The 19,343-nt window shown below is 32.7% G+C and overlaps 1 protein-coding gene and 2 pseudogenes across 23 annotated transcripts in view; all 3 read right to left on the bottom strand.

Moving 5' to 3' along the window:
* Positions 1-19,343, bottom strand: part of LOC145293860 (uncharacterized) — a 337,198-nt gene that overhangs the window by 10,864 nt on the left and 306,991 nt on the right. For 20 of the 23 annotated variants that reach the window (XM_080140571.1, XM_080140581.1, XM_080140575.1 and 17 more), the window contains 2 exons: positions 12,540-12,716; positions 9,711-9,824 (listed from right to left, as the gene is read on the bottom strand). In XM_080140571.1, the coding sequence (XP_079996697.1) occupies positions 9,711-9,824; positions 12,540-12,716 (291 nt within the window). The remainder of the gene's footprint in view (positions 1-9,710; positions 9,825-12,539; positions 12,717-19,343) is intronic. The other 3 variants (XM_080140587.1, XM_080140595.1, XM_080140594.1) reach the window with 1 other exon arrangement.
* LOC145294262 (5S ribosomal RNA) lies at positions 14,192-14,309 on the bottom strand (annotated as a pseudogene).
* Positions 16,704-16,829, bottom strand: LOC145294436 (U2 spliceosomal RNA; annotated as a pseudogene).

Raw genomic sequence — 19,343 nt, 5'->3', positions numbered from 1 at the left:
GAACGTTACACAATGCTTTTTTGTTTTCTTTTATAACGTGGTGTTTTTTGTTTTTGTTTTAAAATCTTTTTATACTTTTTTTTCATTTACTTTTAATGTGGGCGATTCGATTTAAATTACATATTTTTCTATTAGTTAGATTTCAATCATGTTAATTATCTTGTCCACATAGGTTTTGACTATGGGAAAGAAATAAAGCGAGCGAGCGAGATAGAGTTCAATATATATATATATATATATATATATAGAGAGAGAGAGAGAGAGAGAGAGAGAGGAAATAAAAACCGTGTACATATTGTTCACCGTATAATGTTCTTTTTATGCTGAAGAAAAAATAAACATTTCACAACGTCAACATTATCTACAAGTTTTTATTTCCTCTCTGTATATATTCTTTCCAACGCTCTCTCTCTCTCTCTCTATATATATATATATATATATATATATATATATATATACTCTTCTCAACTCTCTTTCTCTCTTGTTTTTTACATTTCTTTTTCTGCTGAAATAAAAAAAAAACATTTTACGACGTCAACATTATCTACAACAGTTTTTATCTCCTCTCTCTCTGTTTCTCTATCTCTATCTCTCTCCTTCCGTATATATCCTTCCCAGCTCTCCTTCACTCTCTTCTTTCACTCCGATTATTATTTCTCTTACATGTTTCTGTGTCCGTTTTACTATGCGGCTTGCTATGATAAAATGCTATCACAAAAACAAAAAGAAATTATCTACCTACTTTCATTCTATCTTTACTTACGTATTCACAGATTGTTGTGAAACAACACTTAAAGGGGATAAGGACAATTGTACGCAAATAAATACATAAACTATTTTCTTTATTAATTAACTTACGGATATTTTTCTATAATAAAGAAAAAAAAAAAGAAACAAAACAGTTTGCCATACTAATTCCTTCTTAAATAAAAAATGAATTTTGTCTTTTTTTGGTGGTGGGGAAATTTTATTTACACAAACCGAGTCACAGCAATGCCTAGCTAGGTACGGCTACTATATATAATAGAACAAGGTTTCCAGAATTGTCCTTGTTCACTAGAATTGTATGTACGATGCAAGAATATCACAATATTTCGAGAATATACCCCTTTCTCAAGTGAGACTTTTTCTCTATTTCAGACCACTGTGTCTTGTAGAAACCTGAGATAATAAAACCGAAACACTTGAGAAAGAGGTATCTCCAGAAATATCATGATATTTTGCTGTTACAAATACCACTCTAGTAACCCAGTAAACATCTGGAAGTAAGTAAAATTTATTATGTACTAGACTACCCGTCAGCCCTTAAAGAGTAAGAGAAAAAATGTTTCAAATAGAAAGTGATTTTTAGATAATATTGTTTTTTATTGTTTTGTAAAGACATTTTTAAGTGATGAGTGAAAAAATGAAACTCAGGAATCCTCCAGAGCACTACTGCAAGCACTAATTAAAACTAAGGAGGCCCTTAAGAGTATTACTAAAACCAAGTTTCTTACCCTCCTTAGAAGAAAACTCAAGAGATCGCAGAAGTACTACTACAAGGACTAAATATAGTCATAAATATGGTTATAGTTATAGAAAAATAATTTATTTGTGCATAGTTATTTGTTGTAAATTTATGGTTAAATCAGTCTTTTTAATCATATGGAGTTAAACTATATCTATTTGTAAGAAAAACACGTTAAACTAAGTTAAAACACAAAATCTCATCCGGCTAAGTAGAAAAGTAATTAATTCTTGTCTTTGGTTATAGTTATATGTTGTATATTTATGTTTAAATTAGTGGGGTTTTTTTTTTAACTCGACGGAGTTAAACTACATTTATTTGTAAGAAAAAAACGTTAAAAGATGTCTTTTAATAAATTGGAAGAAAAACATTTTTGGTTTGCGTCTTTGTTTGAAAGCGATTTTCTTCTCGTTATTTGATATTAAAAAAATGTCGCCTTGTCATTCAGTATTTAATTCTCCTTATAACCCGGTATATTTCTGTATTGCTATAGCTTTCTTTAAACTATCTATAAAAATGTTAATTAAACATTTAAAAAATTATTTCGTTTGTGCAAAGGTTAGAAATACAAGCAATCAAAAATTATTTATACACGTCAACACAAAATACTTTGATTCCCCAATCATAAAACAACTGCAGATCATTCATTCATAAATCAAATGTCTTCAGAAGACATTTGATTTATGAATAAATAAGACGTTCATAAGACATTTCTATCAATTTTATTACAGAATCTTTAAAGATGAATAGTAAATTCTACATATGGAATCGTTAATAAAATTCACAATCCTTTTTACAATCCAATCATAACTGATACAAATAAACTTCAGTCTATTCCTGACTTGTCCACTAAGCTTTAATTGTGACTATCCAACAGTGTTTCTTTATAGGCATTCAATGATCCCTGCTTTTAGTGTGCACTTCCGCATTGATCAATACTCAGTTTGGTGCTTATGCACTTATGATACCATGCTATTTTTTAAATAGTATTTTCAAGTTAAATTCAAGTTTTACTATATATCTTTTTATTATTAAATTGTTAGATGAAAGTACAGAATAGTTACAACCCCCTTTCCTCATGTTAAGAATGGCTTCTAAATAATAGTATTTCAGCACGGTAACATAAGTGCATAAGTACCCTTAGTGTTACCTCGTTGTTGTTAAGAAGTTTTGGAAGACAATCGAAGAAAAGGTGTGGTGAGGAACTATGAACAGATTTCAACAAGATGGCGTAACCCTCTCACACTTCAAATAACTCGTTGGGAGAACTGCAGGGGCACTTTGGAGATCATCTCAGCAGTAGGCGATGTGATCGTGAATAGGTTTTACACTCACCGGGCCATAATCAGATTTTATATGGGGGGGGTATTTAATGTCTATTAAAACAATCCTCAGACTATTTATAAACTAGAAAAGGCCTCCACAACTGAAATCAGGGCACTGCTACCAAGATAGGAGCGAGTTATTAATAATTTCACACATTACACGTGTGCTTGCAATGCAGGGACACACGTTTGTAACACATCAGTAAATGGCGATAAAACAAAGTGTGGCACTATTTCTCCATGCCACTGTTTCTAACACACACTCCGCAGCATGGCCGAGTGGTTATTTGGCAATGTGCGTAGAGATACAAAGAAACGCCTTCCCATAATTCCCTTTCCTAGAGTTCTCTCTCTTTCTGTTCAGGCCGTCATGAGGTGAGCACCACAATTTTTGTCTCTCCGTCTAGTTAGGTTAGTTAGCTTTGAAAAGCCTATTGTCCAGTTTTAAATTGTAAATTTTTTTTTTTTGTAATATATATTGTAATATATATTGTATCTAATGTAAAATAAAATAGTTAGTTATGTTCCATATATATTACAATTGTGTCGTGCGTCGTTTTTCTTGTGTCTGCCATAAATGTCTTCATAAATGCCTTCATTGAACAACGAAGCGGTCCGGAAAATGAAGAAAGAAAATTCCAGTCAGAACGCCACCAAGGGTGAAGAGGTCAAGACGTTTCCTTGGATAAGAAGGAGCCACACAGCACATCCAACATCTCAGGTATGCTTTTCTTCTTATAGACACTAATGACGGCCATCTTCATATCTTCCCGAGACCGCTTTAAGACATTTACTATAACACATCTGTCAGTCACACCTCAGTGACCGGCTGATATAGGTATAAAAGACTGTCGGACATTATATCTTTGGTAATCAGTCTGACAATGGTTTTCTTGCTGTCAGGTTGAGGTACGGTCCTTTTAAGTCTGAAGAAGTCCATTCTCCCAAAATTTAACTTCTCTAAGGAGGAGTTAGTTTATTGCTAACTGCCCGAAGTGTTCATATCAGAAAAGGCCGACGGAGCTGTTCAAGTATTTTTGTAAGCTTTTCCTTCAGTGTATTGGCTTTTCAAAACCACATCTAGGTCTTGTGTTTAACCTTCAGAAGAGAAAGTAAAAAACATAGAAAACATTGTGGACAAGACATGCATTGTATGAAGTTTATATCAAATATAATTGAGGCGGAGGAGTCACTCTGAATTTTATTGAATGTTTTCAATTTATATTTTACTTCTTAAAAAAAAAAAAAAAAAATTGAAATTTTTTTACCATCAATCGCGGTAAGATTAAATATTTTTTTCCTAAAATCAAAATTTAAAATAAAAACTTTTCAGGTATTAAATAAACTGAAAACGTTTAAATTAAGAACTTTGTATAAAAGAAATTAAAACTAAAAAAATAGAACTTAAACTTACTTCCTGCCCCCAACTAAATGAAATGGAAGTATTTGTAAATATTACCTCTATCATCATATGACAGAAGACGGTATTTATAACTAAATGTAGACGTTTAAATAAATACCTCCTCTCACATGTGCTACGATTAAATTATAGAACTACAAACAAAAACACTTCAGCAGTAATCATAAATTAGAAACGCACACAAACTGATTTTGTTAGTGAAACCCAGATTAAAAAAATAATAATAAATGGAAAAAAAATGAAGAAATAATTGTAAAATAAAAAAAATTGATCAAATTATTAATTGTATTGTATCAAATCGATGCAAAAGTTTTTGCTGATTTGTAATTAAACCATTGCAATTTATTCATTGTATATTGTTATTACTTAAACATATCACCATGATTAATTCATAACTTGTTCTTTCAAATTATTAAAGCATTCATATGTTTCATCCATGTTGACCCAAAAAAGACCTTCTTTAGGAAACAGAATGGAAGTCATCTTCCATCATGATAATGCTTGTTCTCACACAGCACTACTGATCAAAGATCTACTAGGAGAATTTGGTTAAGAAAATCTTGCCCCGCCTTGCATATACTCCTGATCTAGCTCCCTTAGATTATCGCTTATTTCGAGGATTACGAAACGATTTAGTTGGTCTTAAGCTAACATCATGAGAAAAGATTAAAGAGAAGTTTGATTCATATTTCATATCAATACCTAAATAATTTTACGAGCGGGCATTTATAAGTTCATTGACAAATGAAATCAAGTTATACAGCAAAAGGTCATTATTGTGATGAATAAAGATTTTCCAAAACATTTTTTCATTTTAAATCGACAAAAACTTTTGCATTGATCTAATATATAAAAAAACAGTAAAAATTAACTGCACATTTAGCAATTAATATGAAAAACAAAAACAAGTACAAAATCAGAGTTATTTCCCCTGACTTAGCAAAAATAAAAATTTTAATAATGAAAGGTAAATACCTTAACAAAAATAAGTAATCTTCGAAATATAAAAAAACAACAAAACAAAATAAAGAAAAAACATGTAGATTAATTGATTGATTATTATTTGTTTTTAAAACTCATTTTCACCCCAAACAAGGCATAATGTCACTTGAATGTGCAGGGTTACTATTTCAGATCGTGTCTAGTAGGGGACTGAGGGAAGTTAAGCAGCGAGATATTTGTTCACATTACATTTAAACTTCTGCATGTTAATACAGTCAGAGAAGCAGTAAATAAGGATAGAAGTCTGAAGGAAGAAACTATTAAGGTAGAAAGCTTCCCAGCAAATAGGCACCGCAATAGTATAGGGGTGGGATTTTGCTGCTTGTTGGATTAGTCAGGAATATGTAAGTCGAGAGGACACAAGTGATATGAGTTTATCAGAGTACATTCTATTAAAATACTTGTAAAACAAGAATATGGATGCAACATTGCGGCGATGGTGCAGAGGTTAGAGCTTGACTGATAGTGTGGGGCCTATTAGATTTGAGATTCTCTTTTGGATTGTCTAATAATGAGAGACTAGTGACAGATGCTCCAACCGAGATGTGGCAACAATACTCTCTGCATGATTGAATTGTGGCTTTGTAAAGATATAGAATGCTCTCTTCTTTGCAGCAACCTTGGCAACGTCCTCAATGTATTTATTCTAATTCATTTTAGATCGAGGGGTTTGAAAGATGTGCTGTCAGGTGGGGTGTTATTTGTCATAGCAATTGGTGGTTGATAAGGTGTTTTTGTAATTGTTAAAAGGAAAGAAATTTAGAACTAAATGTTACTATCCATTTACGGCTCCATTTTATTATTATTATTTGCATAATTTAATTAGCCTCATTTATTGATGCTCCATCTCGAATAGTGAACATTTTTTCAGAATAGAATTAAGCCATCAATACTAATATTTATATTTCCATTTTGAATATATATATATAAGATCAAGAAGTAAAATTAAGTTTACAAGCCAAAAGCTTCTGTGAACTTAAAGCAAATATAAATATTGATATTTATGTAGTAATCCCAACCAAATAAAAAAGCTCAATACAACCAAAATAGGAAATTTTAATAGAAATAATAGAATAGAATAACACAATTTAAGACTGTAAATAATACTTTACATGAATTTATTGCTCAACAAGATACTAAAATAAGAATATTTCTTATTTGAGTATCCTGTCAAACAATAAATTGTTGTAAAAAAGTTTACAGTCTTAAATTCTGTTCTTAGATTTACATAACACAAATCTAACTTATCTTAACACTTTGCTGCAATTTCAGGAATCATCCAATCATATTCATAAGATCAATACACATAATGTTGAAGCAGTGTCAGATTCGTTGAGCAGATCATATATGGCTCATGTCCGATTCAAGACTCGCAAAATAGCCTTTTTACAGTGAGCTTTCCAAAGGAAAAAGACCTGTAAGCTGTGGAACTCTCTTCCATTTACTTGCTTTCCAGCTGACTACAATATGGCCGTCTTCAAGTCCAATGTGAAGAAGTTCTTGATGAGCCGTTCTTAAGTAAACCAATTTTACCAAATTTAAACTTCTAACGATTACTATGATATTGTCCTTTTTACCACTGTACACTCTTTAATCCTTATCCTCGAGTGGCTTATTGGCCTTGATAAGTGGTGATTCCCTTGTAAAAAAACAAAAAGTTACAAAAAAATAAATAAAAAAAGCGGACAGTGGAAACAATTCAAGGACAATTTAGTTTGTATTTCAACTTGTGAGAAAACCTAATCTAAGATGTTCTTGGCATACACTACAATTGCTGAATATGCATACATTGAATAACATAAGAAAACGTACTCTTAGAAAAGATAGAGAAATCAGCACCTCTTTTACAGAATCATCCCGTAGGTGTCCAACATGCAGGAGATATTTTAGAGCTTGATTTGGACTGACAAGTTATCTCCAGGCTCACAAAACAACTACATGATCACGGTTATCTTTGCTAGCGATGGATGAACATCATTATCATTCATAAGATTGTTAGCTCTTCTTTATGTCTAGAATAAACATGGAGGTATTTATCATCTGCGCAACATAAAACAATGGTTACTATTTTGATGTTTCGGTTCTCAAGGAACCTAATTTTTCGAGACTTCTCTAACTCTGAAACTTACTTAGTATTGGAAATCAGAAGATGCTAACAAAAAGAAATATGAAAGTTTAAAAATGATTTATTTAAAAATATATGAGAAAAAGATTACATTAACAAATAAGAAAGGATTAAAGTAAGTTATGTAACACTTATTTGTATTTTAATAAATTATGGAAATCTAATACATGAAAATAAGTCGGTCGAATTCTCGACTTTTGTCATTGATAGCTTCTATCCTACAAAATCGATATTTTATTCTGATTAGCCACTACTTTGTTGCACGTTGATCCATGTTGCTAAGAAAAATAAAATATAATTGGAGTTAATTTCTTTCAGAAAATAATTTATCTGCTCTAATTTATTTTCATACAGCTGGCATTTTCTTTTTAAAGAGAAAAATAATATTTGAAAAAAAAAAAAAAAGTTAAAAACTTTCCTATGTTGGAAAAAACATAAACAAAAAAGCAGGCTGACATTTTTTCAAAATGAGAAACAAAAGGAATTATTTTCAGGTATCTGTGAGTAGATAGTACTACTTTGGAAATCCGTATTACTTGTATTCTTTAGACCACTGTTCTCATCTTGAGTATTATTTTCACAATGTTTTGGTCGATCTAACCTCTGACCTTCTTCGGGTGTATCTCTTTGAACTTGGGAATCTTTTTGTTGAACTCGGGAATCTGCACAGTATTTCAAATGAAATCATTTCAGACCCATGCTATAGTAGATAAAGTACTTGGTCAAATTCAGTTGTAAAGTTACACTCTTCTGCAGGTTGAAGGTTCAATCCTCAGTGCGGGTGACTCTCAAAAAAACAAAAAAAAAAAAACAATTGCAAATTATTTATAACTTCTACCAGTCATGGCTGATAGTATTAACACTTTAAAAGGGTTCTGTTCAAAATTCCATGCAGATTCTAGAGTTCATCAAGATGCACCTGAAGAAGATTAGAGTTTACATCGACCGAAACGTTATGAAAATAACACTCGAAATGAGAACAGTAGTCAGAAGAATCTAAATAATACGAATAATTAATTCTCATCTCAAAATTTCAGAAACGGAATACTTTGGAAATATAATTGAATTTTACCAAAATCTGGGCAAATAGCTTCACGGATGTCAAAATAGTGTCCGCTCGTGTACTGCTATAATATAATGTAGAGATTGATAAGAAGAGTTAATGTGGAAGAATTTAAAGGAAAAATGGATTTGGATTGAATAGAGATTAAAAAAACTAGCCAAAAAAAAAAAAAAAAATCCAGTTTAAAAAAAGGAAGAAATTTATGGAATTTCTTATTGAAAGATTTTCTTTGTTAATTTGAGTAATAAAATTTGTTGACGATTTTTGTGAATGAAATATCGGCAGAATATTCATTAGAATCAAACGGATCAAAATTCTTCACTTTAACGTTTGTTTTACATGTTGGCAGATGTCGGGCAATTAAACTCATATTTTGCATCTTCACTCAAATCACGTTTTTTTTTTTTTTTTTTTTTTTTTCAAAGAAGTCACCACATCAACGCCCGGAGGTTGCATAAACAGATATTGATGTGAAAAATTTATCACCAACCATCAACTTAAGCAATAAGATTCGATCACTTAAATGATTAATATCGACAACTTCATCGACTGATTCTTTTCTGTAATAAAAATACCAACACCATGTGTTCACTTTTTCATTTCCAATCCCAAACTTATCGTGCGTTCTTTTCCATAGTCATTCTAATATTACCACGTCACATTCCTGTGCTTGTTTTACAAATATTTTAATGGAATAAGCCCTGATGAACTCCTAACACTTGTGCCTCCTTGACGTACATACTTTCGACTAACCCAACAAGCAGCAAAATTCCACACCTTCACTGTAGAGGTCCTTAGATGCTGGAAAGTCTTCTACTTTAATAGTTTCTCCTCTCAGACTGCTAGATTTAGAATTACGTTCCTGTTGACTTGCTTTCCTGACGATACTAACATGCAGAAGTTTAAATATAATGTAAACAAACATCTTGCTATTCAACTAACCACAGTCTCCTGCTATACACAATCCCAAATAGTAACCTCTTACATTTCAAGTTCCAATATGCATTGTTAATGGTAAAAAAATTATCTTTCCTTTCAGTTTGCGTTTTCCTTCTAGAAAGCCAACAATCTCTTGACTCTTATTGCAAGCTTCCAACATTTAAACTGCACAGCTCGAGATTCAACAGATTTACTTTGGAAGAAAATATTTTAAATGCTTATAGATCAGATGTCCTTCTTGATGCTAAAATAGTGGGGGGAAAAGTCAAAATTACAACAAGCTAAATTCTACAAATTTCACAGAGTTTGCAACTTCTCGTCTCGTGTACCTGGTGTGGGCTCCGGATCATGGTCAGCCCAGTTCTGCAACACTCTGAAAGATGGTGACGGAATGTGCTTTCCTTTGTAGCGGATCGACGCTTCACAGTAATCACCGACTTGATCTAAAAGAAAAAATAACATTTTTCAAAAAGGGAAAATAACGCCTTTCAACTTGAAGTGACCAATTGAAAAGTCTGGCAGAATCAAAGAAAGACATTTCTTCAGACAAGATTTCATATTTGGATTATTCTCATCTTCAGTATTACTTTGAAAAAAAAAAAAAAAAGACGAAAAATAAAAGGGATTTACGGCTCCTAAAATTCATACTAGAATTGTCCATAAATACATGTGGCATAATGGATAAAGTATTGGTAAAATTCAATAGTAAAAAGCGCTCTTCTGGAGGTTGTTGGTTCAATCTTCAGTGCAGGCAATACTCCAAATACAATTGCAAATTATTTAGGACTTCTACCCAATCATGGCTGAAGAAACAAGAACATTCTACCCCATGAATTAAATAAAGGGTTCTGTTCAAAATTCTGTGCAAATCCTCGAGTTCGACAATATAGTTAATAACGCCCCCCCCCCATGTTAAGAAGTTCTAAATCACAATGATTTTCTAAATAATAACTAACACAAGAATGGGACAGAAATGCATTATTAACTATTCAGTACGTTCCTTCTATCAAAAAATGTTCTTGTTTTTACACTAATTATAAAGATTTGGTCGGTTATTGCTACTTTAAATATAACATATGTAGTTGATTAATTTCTTTCATTGTAAAAAGAAAAATAAGACATAGTAGTAGTAGTAATAATAATAATAATAACAATAATAACAATAACAATAATAACAAAAATAACAGTAACAATAATAACAATAACAAAAATAACAATAACAAAAATAACAACAATAACAACAATAACAACAACAACAACAATAACAACAATAACAATAACAACAACAACAATAACAATAATAACAACAATAACAATAATAATAATAATGGCAAATTCGTAGATTAGCACTCAGCTAAAACACGCGAAAATCTACTTTCTCCTATGTGATTATTGGTGAACAGCTTGAAAAACTTGCTAGAAAGAAAAAAATAAACAATTATTTAAAAATTTACAGTGGGCGATAAATTTCGAGACCTTGTAAACCAATGGCATAAATTTCGAGACCTTGTAAACCAATGGCATAAATTTCGAGACCTTGTAAACCAATGGCATAAATTTCGAGACCTTGTAAACCAATGGCATAAATTTCGAGACCTCGTAAACCAATGGCATAAATTTCGAGACCTCGTAAACCAATGGCATAAATTTCGAGACCTCGTAAACCAATGGCATAAATTTCGAGACCTCGTAAACCAATGGCATAAATTTCGAGACCTCGTAAACCAATGGCATAAATTTCGAGACCTCGTAAACCAATGGTATAAATTTCGAGACCTCGTAAACCAATGGCATAAATTTCGAGACCTCGTAAACCAATGGCATAAATTTCGAGACCTCGTAAACCAATGGCATAAATTTCGAGACCTCGTAAACCAATGGCATAAATTTCGAGACCTCGTAAACCAATGGTATAAATTTCGAGACCTCGTAAACCAATGGTATAAATTTCGAGACCTCGTAAACCAATGGTATAAATTTCGAGACCTCGTAAACCAATGGCATAAATTTCGAGACCTCGTAAACCAATGGCATAAATTTCGAGACCCCGTAAACCAATGGTATAAATTTCGAGACCTCGTAAACCAATGACATAAATTTCGAGACCTCGAGACTTCGTAAACAAATTGCGTAAATTTCGGGACTTCGTAAACAAATTTCATAAATTTTGAAATCTGATAAACAAATTTCATAAATTTCGAAACCTCGTAAACCAGTTGCATAAAATGAGAGACCTTGTAAACCAATTCCATAAAATTTAAAGATCTTGTAAACCAAAACCTCGTAAACCAACTGCATAAATTTAGAGATCTCGTAAGTCAATGGCATAAATTTAGACACCTCGTAAATCAAATGCATTCTTCAAAGATTAACTCGCGAATTTACACAGCCTTAATTCTTATTTTTTTATGTAATTAAATTTACATCGTATTTTGATGTTATCATCTATAGATTTTAGTTTTATTGATAATTAAAAAAAAAAAAAACAATAAACATGTGTCATTAATACCAGCAATGAAAAATTAAGTTTAATAAATATTATAATAATCGTTTTTGGAATCGGAAATTAGATTAAAATTTTTCTGATTCCGATATACCAAACGTTCATATTTTTCTGAGTCCCGATTTCAATTAATCTTCCCAACACGCAAACGTATATATTTTAGCCATGAAAGTAGTTAATAAAAAGGTTTTTACAATTTTAGAATCGATCGAAAAAAAAAAATCATTTTCTTTTCTAAATTCTTCCTAGTAAAAAGTATTTCTAAAGTTGCGAATAAAAATGCGCGTTTCATTGTTAAAATGAAATATCAATTTTCTTCTTTTTCTTATGCGACGACGGGCGAGCAGGCCTGCGCAAGTTTCGTATCAGTAATGATGATACTTTACAAAATAATTAAAAAAAAAATAAATAAATAAATGCGTTCTTTCCCTTCCAGGCGAATTAAAATGCAACTGGTTTGATAAGAAATGGATACTTTACGCTTGACCGGAATTTTGTTAGTGAAACAATTAAATAAAATACCAATCAAACAAATAAATTTGGTTTTAAGATTACAAAAGAAAAAAAAAAAAACAATTCACATTTTTGTTGGCATAAATGATTGTTTCAAGTTACCATCATCCTTAGGAGGGGGAAAGGGGGAGCACAAACTTACCATCATCTTGTGTTCCTTGTGAAGAATTGTCGTCTTGGTTGTCATTGACGGTCAAATTCTGCAGCATTTTAAATGACTTTGACGGAATATCGTGCTTCCCATGGAGTCCAGAGAAACGCATCTCGTCGTCTTCCGAGTTGTGACGCAACAACGGATTTCTTTGTTTCTTGCGAGATGCTGGATGTGTTGACAAAAAAAACAAAAAAAAAACAAAAAAAAAAACACAAAAAACATGACAATCAGTTCGAAAAGTCTGTATAAGGAATAATAATAATAATAATAATAATAATAATAATAATAATAATTATTATTATTATTATTATTATTATTATTATTATTATTAATGAGAATTACAGTTTTCAATTTATAACTCAAAACTGTATTTAAAAGATATAAATATATTTGGACAGCAAACATTCCTTTAGACATGTTTAAACATGTTCTCCCTTTAGACGTTTAGACGACCGACAAGGAACTCTACAAGTACAACTACAATATCTACGCCATCTTAAACGCAATACAAAGTAAGTTATTTATTTTAGTTCTAAACAGCAAACAGTAATATATTGGGGGAAAAAATAGTAAAGAAAAAAGAAAACGACATAGTTAAAATAAATAAATATAATAAATTACAAGTAAAGAAAAAAAAAAAACGGGAACGCCAGGTAGGTTCAGAAGAAGGTCGAAAACTACCTTACAAGATCCTAACACGATGAACATTGTTTTAGGGGGGAAAAAATCGTGGAAAGATAATGTAACAACATTTGGCGTATAAAATGATTTAACAGTCATGAATAAAAATAAAAACGTACATTTTTCGAAATGTCTTGTTTACTTCATATTCAATCATTCCTTTCAGCTTGATAACTCATCTTTTGTTGGACGACCCAAGGCAATTAAAACAACACTTTCTATGAGAAAAGCAGAGCAGAACAGCCGATCAGATTTTTGCTCTCAGTTCGGACCAGTCAATATCAGAATTTTGCGACATCTAAAGTCACAGCATGTACGCAGAATTATTAACAAAGTAACTGGTCAGAACTCCTGCAACACTCATGGTCTCCAAGATTCGACGCATTAGTACCAAATTTTGTTGCCTCAAATCTGGACAAGACCCCGGGTTATCACTGTGCAGCACGATTTGTTCATAACGATGTCGTAACCAGAATATGTTTAGTGGCACGTCAAAGCAGCAGCTGTATGCAAATGACAGAGCTGTGTGTGAGGTTACGTCACGGCGAGGGAAAAGGAAAGAAAAAGAAAAGATTATAAAAGAGAAAAACACAGACTCTTGAGAGGTTAGAGATGGACAGAGATAGACGTGTTACACATGTGGGTCGAGAGAGACAGGAAAAGACACACCCGAAACATAGTCAGACAAAAACAGAGTATCACGTGTTCGACACGGCAGAATCTTGAGCAAATTGGAATACGAGAAAACTTTTGAACATGAGACGAGGCGTTATTCTGGATGATAGCCTTCATTCAGTCTCGAAAGACAATGGATGCCCCCTGTGAGGGTAGCTGCACGTGAAATTGTGAAGCAAGAGTTGCGCAATCTCAACCACACCTCTCCTGAATCGGCACTGCTTGGGCCCAGTGGAAAGGAGAAGCCCAAGACGACTGGAAACAATGTTGATATAAGCGGAGAACACATACAGCACTTGGAATTCCCAGATGGTCACCCATTTTAGTACTGATCAGGCTCAACGTTGCTTAACGTCGGTGATCTAACGGGAACCGGTGTGTCAACGTGATTATGCCGTATATTATTCTGAAGAGTACCTGTAAATAAATGTCTGCCGTTTTACTGCAAAAAAGAGCGAGTCGAATTCTTTCCTTGTAACGGTGTCAACATGTTTACATGTGTGTAACGTTACACATTAGCTTTTCATGTGCTCGCATGGAGACTGATAATTTTTTATTACTGATAGAATAAAAGGAAATTTCCGATTTATATTTTATTATTTTTATATCTTTATTTATTTTTTTTTTTTAAATATTTTTATTTCCATCTCTTAATCGGGAAACAAAAAATCAGTTCACCACTAAAGGAAGACTTGAAGTAAGATTGAAAATAGTAAAATGGGTTTATAGTTTACGCCTTAGTCACCTTCTTCTTGACTAGAGCTCTTTTATACGCTGTATAATTCACAAAGTTAGGCTCTTTCTCAATTATTTTAATCGATAGCTTTCCGCCTGCAAAAATAACTGGTTCGTCAGTTAATTTTATGGGTCACTGCAGTATGTTGTTAAAAACAATAGAATTTAATCACTTCCCAAAAGTATTTAAACCGGGTCGGAATTATTTTCATATCTGTACGATCTTAAATAAATACAAAGTTATTTCCCTTTGTTTGGAACTAAAAAAAATTAATATATTGAAAAAAGGGGGGGGGAACGATACAGTTAAAAAAAATTAAAAAAAAAAAAGAAAAAACTAAAAACAGATAAAACAAATTACAAATAAAAACACAATCGAGCAAGGCTAAGTAGGTTCAGATAGTATTGCATGGAAGCTGATCGAAGAGACAGCAATTTTGAACACTACCTTAGAAGATCCTAAATCCTAGATCTATAAGAATTGTTTTAGGAAAAAGAAAAAAAGTCGATATTTTAAAGTAAACAAATAAAAATCAGGAAATCGTTTGATTCACTTGTTTCTAAAATCGCTCATCCCCAACATGGATAGCCTAAACCGTAAGTCATAGACAGGCATTTATTATCTGTGTTTTGATTTTTCCGTTAGTTTATTATATATATATATATATATATATATATATATATATATATATATGAGCACATAAAAGGAAAACAGATGTAAAACCTGAGGTCTACTGTGTGCTATGTCTTGTGGCAGCCATTGCACCGACAGAGATTAGCAGTTGTACCAAAATGTTGTTGGTTCTGCACAAAGCCTTCACCATTATAAAAAATCATCTGTGTGGATTTCCGAACAAATTAGTTGTTGTGGCGGACCTCATATGTCGAAATCGACGAGAGTGTTGTTTTATCACCCCACCCCCACCCCAAACACTGGATAATCTTTTACATATTTGGATTGTAGGAATGAAGAAAATTTCCCCAATTCATGTTTTATGTCTTCGGTTTTTATTTTTCAAACTTTCGACTTACAATGGTCATCTTCATGGTGTGTGATATTTTATCCAAGATGAACATGATGTTGAATTGATTAATACGGCAATCTTGACATTCAGATTTTCATCCTTTTATGCTTATCGTATTTCGCAACAACAATAATGAAAACAAAACAAAAAACAAAAAACATGAAGGAAAAAAAAAGAACAAGAAAATAAAAAAAAAAAGAATCGAATCAGCATTTTGATATTTGAATGTTTCAATTCTATTTGACTTCAAAAAAACAAAAAACAAAAAAAACAAAATGTAACACTTTTGGGAAATTATTAAACATGAAGAATTCAAAATATTTCTCTCTGGAAACATTTTCGGTATCTCTTTGTGAAATGTTTGAAAATTAAATCAGACAAAATAATTTTTTCGATTAAGATATTTTGATGCGATTGAAGACAATATCCAGACATCACCGTTTCAATCGAGTCACTTAAAGATTTAGATTGTGATTCAAAATTTAAAAAAAATACAAGAAAATTTTCCACTAGAAAAATATTAAGGTTAAAAGACACACACACACACACACACACACACACACACACACACACACACACACACACACACACACACACACACAGGCCGATAGCCATTACTCGCGTGCTCACGTGTAATGAATGAATGCGTGAATGTAGGATTGACATGAAATTCTTAAAGATAAACTAAAATGACCGAAAATGGGCTGAAATGACTTAAATAAATAAAAAGTAAATGACTTAGAATGACTTTAATGAACTTGAGGATGAATTGAATGACCTTAAGAATGACTTGAATGCTTAAAAAATAACTGGAATCCTTCAAAAACAACTTGAATGATCTGGAGAATGACTTGAATGGCGTTGAGACTGACTGGTTGTAAAGTGGATGATCATTTTACATTAAATTAATACAGAAAAGTGATCCCACACTTTATATCACAAAGTTACAAACATAAGTACAGCATGTAGTAAGAACAGATACTACATTTTGATCTTGGCCAAAAGAGTAGGGGAGCTACATAGTGACAATTGGTATGAAGGGTTGCCCCGACATTGACCAAGGTCTTATATGTGAGGTTGCCCCCACATATGGTCTTTGCTTGCAGTATCTGCAGGAACAGATACTACACTTTGATCTTGGCCAAAAGGCCAAGAAAAGGGTATTTATTTGCTCCCCCAGCGAGCAAATTAGGCACAAGGCCGATTTTTAATGTGAGGAATGAAGGGGAAATGGGGACCAGCTCCCCGGGGAGTAGGGGAGCTGGATAGTGACAATTGGTATGCCCCTACATTGACTGAGGTCTTATATGTGGGATTGCCCCCACATATGGTCTTTGCTTGCAGTATCTGCCGAAACAGATACTACACTTTGATCTTGGCCAAAAGACCAAGAAAAGGGTATTTATTTGCTCCCCCACCGAGCAAATTAGGCACAAGGCCGATTTTTAATGTGAGGACCAGCTCCCCGGGGAGTAGGGGATCTGTATAGTGACAATTGGTATGAAGAGTTGCCCCTACATTGACCAAGGTCTTATATTTAGGGCTGCTCCCACGTATGGTCTTTGCTTGCAGTATCTGCCGGAACAGATGCTACACTTTGATCTTCGCCAAAAGGCTTAAAAAGCTAAGAGCAGCATCTATTAACAACAGACCTTTGATCTTAACCAAAAAGGCCAAGCACAAAAGTGTTACGGACAGACCGACTGGCCGACCGACGGACCGACGGAGTGACTTATAGAGTCGCTTGCACGCGACTAAAAACTTATCTACATTTTTAGTGTCCGATTTTCACCGGGAAATTCAGCTTTTTATTTTCCTTTTTAAATGGAGACAATGACGATGATGATGATGATGATAATAATTGTCGATGATCTAGCTGAGTCTGAATACAGCGCCGAACATGAAAACGTCGATATCGTCTGGTTTTTTTTTTTTCGTAGATTAAAAAAAAAAAAAAAAAAAAAAAAAAATGCTTGTTCCTGATTGATTTCGGGTTTCATCCGATAACGAGGTCAACAAAGAACATTAGTTGTTTCAAAGTTGTCTCGGAAGGTTAACGCCTGTTATTGAGTGACGGTTTCACATGGGCCGACGCAACATTATTATCATTACTTTGCATTGCAATGGAGGACTGAACGACCCTGCTTGTCGTACATTGCCCACAGAGGCCGCCGAATCCCAATATAGACGCATTTGGATATTATCAAAGGTAATGGTGGTGGTGAATATGGTGGTGGTGAATATGGTGGTGGTGGTGGTGGTGGTGATGATGATGATAGTGATAGCGTTGACAATGATGATGGTGGTGGTTTCCCCATTGTTCCGAAATTCAAGGTAAGCAGAGCGAAAATCACACACAATTCGTAAACTATAAAATACTAATGATAGACTTCTCTTTTAATCGATGGCTGTGAAGACTTATGAAATGATGAGTCCTTGACAGAATTTTCGTAGCGGGGTATTAAACAAAGTGTTACGTTTGATGGAGATACCGGAGAGGCAATAATAGCACCTTTTTGCTCATTACTTTACACGCAGTAATTGCGTTGCCACTTGCAAGAATAGAATGTGATTTTTTTTTCATCGTCAAAATTATTGAATTAACGACGTAAGACATTTTTACATTTCATTCAAATCAATCAACTTGGTTGGATTCAGAATGATCAAGCAAATTTGGGATTTTTTTTCAAAAGACATTTTCTTTAAAAAGGCTTTCTTTTTTTTTTTTTTAATCGATCAAATTGAAATCAAATTCACGAGAAACTGAAAAAATATAGAACGAAACAAATGAGATGCGTAGTCAAAGTTAGAAAACAAAAATACCGAAAACGCAGCAAAACAAGCAAAAAATGGATGCAGAAAAAGGAATAAAAATTAAAACAATGAAATGATGATAATGATTAATTCGTTTATCTCATTCAATTTCAATATATAAGCAAAATTGTTAAGCATAACAGGATAATACTGCTTAATTATATGGTTTAAATTTTCCAGTGATCTTTTTGTGTGAAAATCCAAATAATTCATGTTCCATATGTATCACAGACGCTTTCTATTCTTCGTTGAATCATATCCACGTTACAAACAGCAAAAAAAAAAAAAAAAAAAAAAACTGCACTGCTTCGTTCTTTTGACACTCAACCAGTTTTACACGTATGCTCTAGCTGCTTTTTTAATTCTCTTTTTTTCTAGCATTTTTTGTTCATTCGCTTTTTTTTTTGGTCACCTAGAGATGATTAGATAAAGAATCGAAAACGTCAGTGATAAATATGAAACATATACTTGTTTATTTTGATTTTGGCACAAAAAGATAATTAGAAATTTTTTTTTAAATAGCTATAATTAAACGAGAATTCTGTTACGTTTAACAATGTTCGCTTAAATGAAAGAATGCTGCATAAATACACACAATATATACTATACTAGACGTTCAGTCACAACATCTATTGCTATTTATTCACTTTCATTCCATGTGAAAATGTATAAACTGTAGCATATCTTTTAAGATTCCATGAACAAAGCTTCTTTCTAAGAAATGCACACCCGTGGAACTCTGTTCCGTTTACCTGCTTCCCAGCTGACTACAACATGGCCGTCTTTAAGTCCAATGTAAACAAGTTCTTGATGAGCCGTTCCCCTTAAGTAATCCAATTTACCAAATTTGCACTTCTAACGG

The sequence above is a fragment of the Euprymna scolopes genome, chromosome 15, assembly GCF_053919585.1.
Source record: "Euprymna scolopes isolate OS-2025 chromosome 15, ASM5391958v1, whole genome shotgun sequence".
NCBI lineage: Eukaryota > Metazoa > Mollusca > Cephalopoda > Sepiida > Sepiolidae > Euprymna > Euprymna scolopes.
Note: the sequence above shows the minus strand (reverse complement) of the source record. Positions and strands in the feature narration are given on the sequence as shown.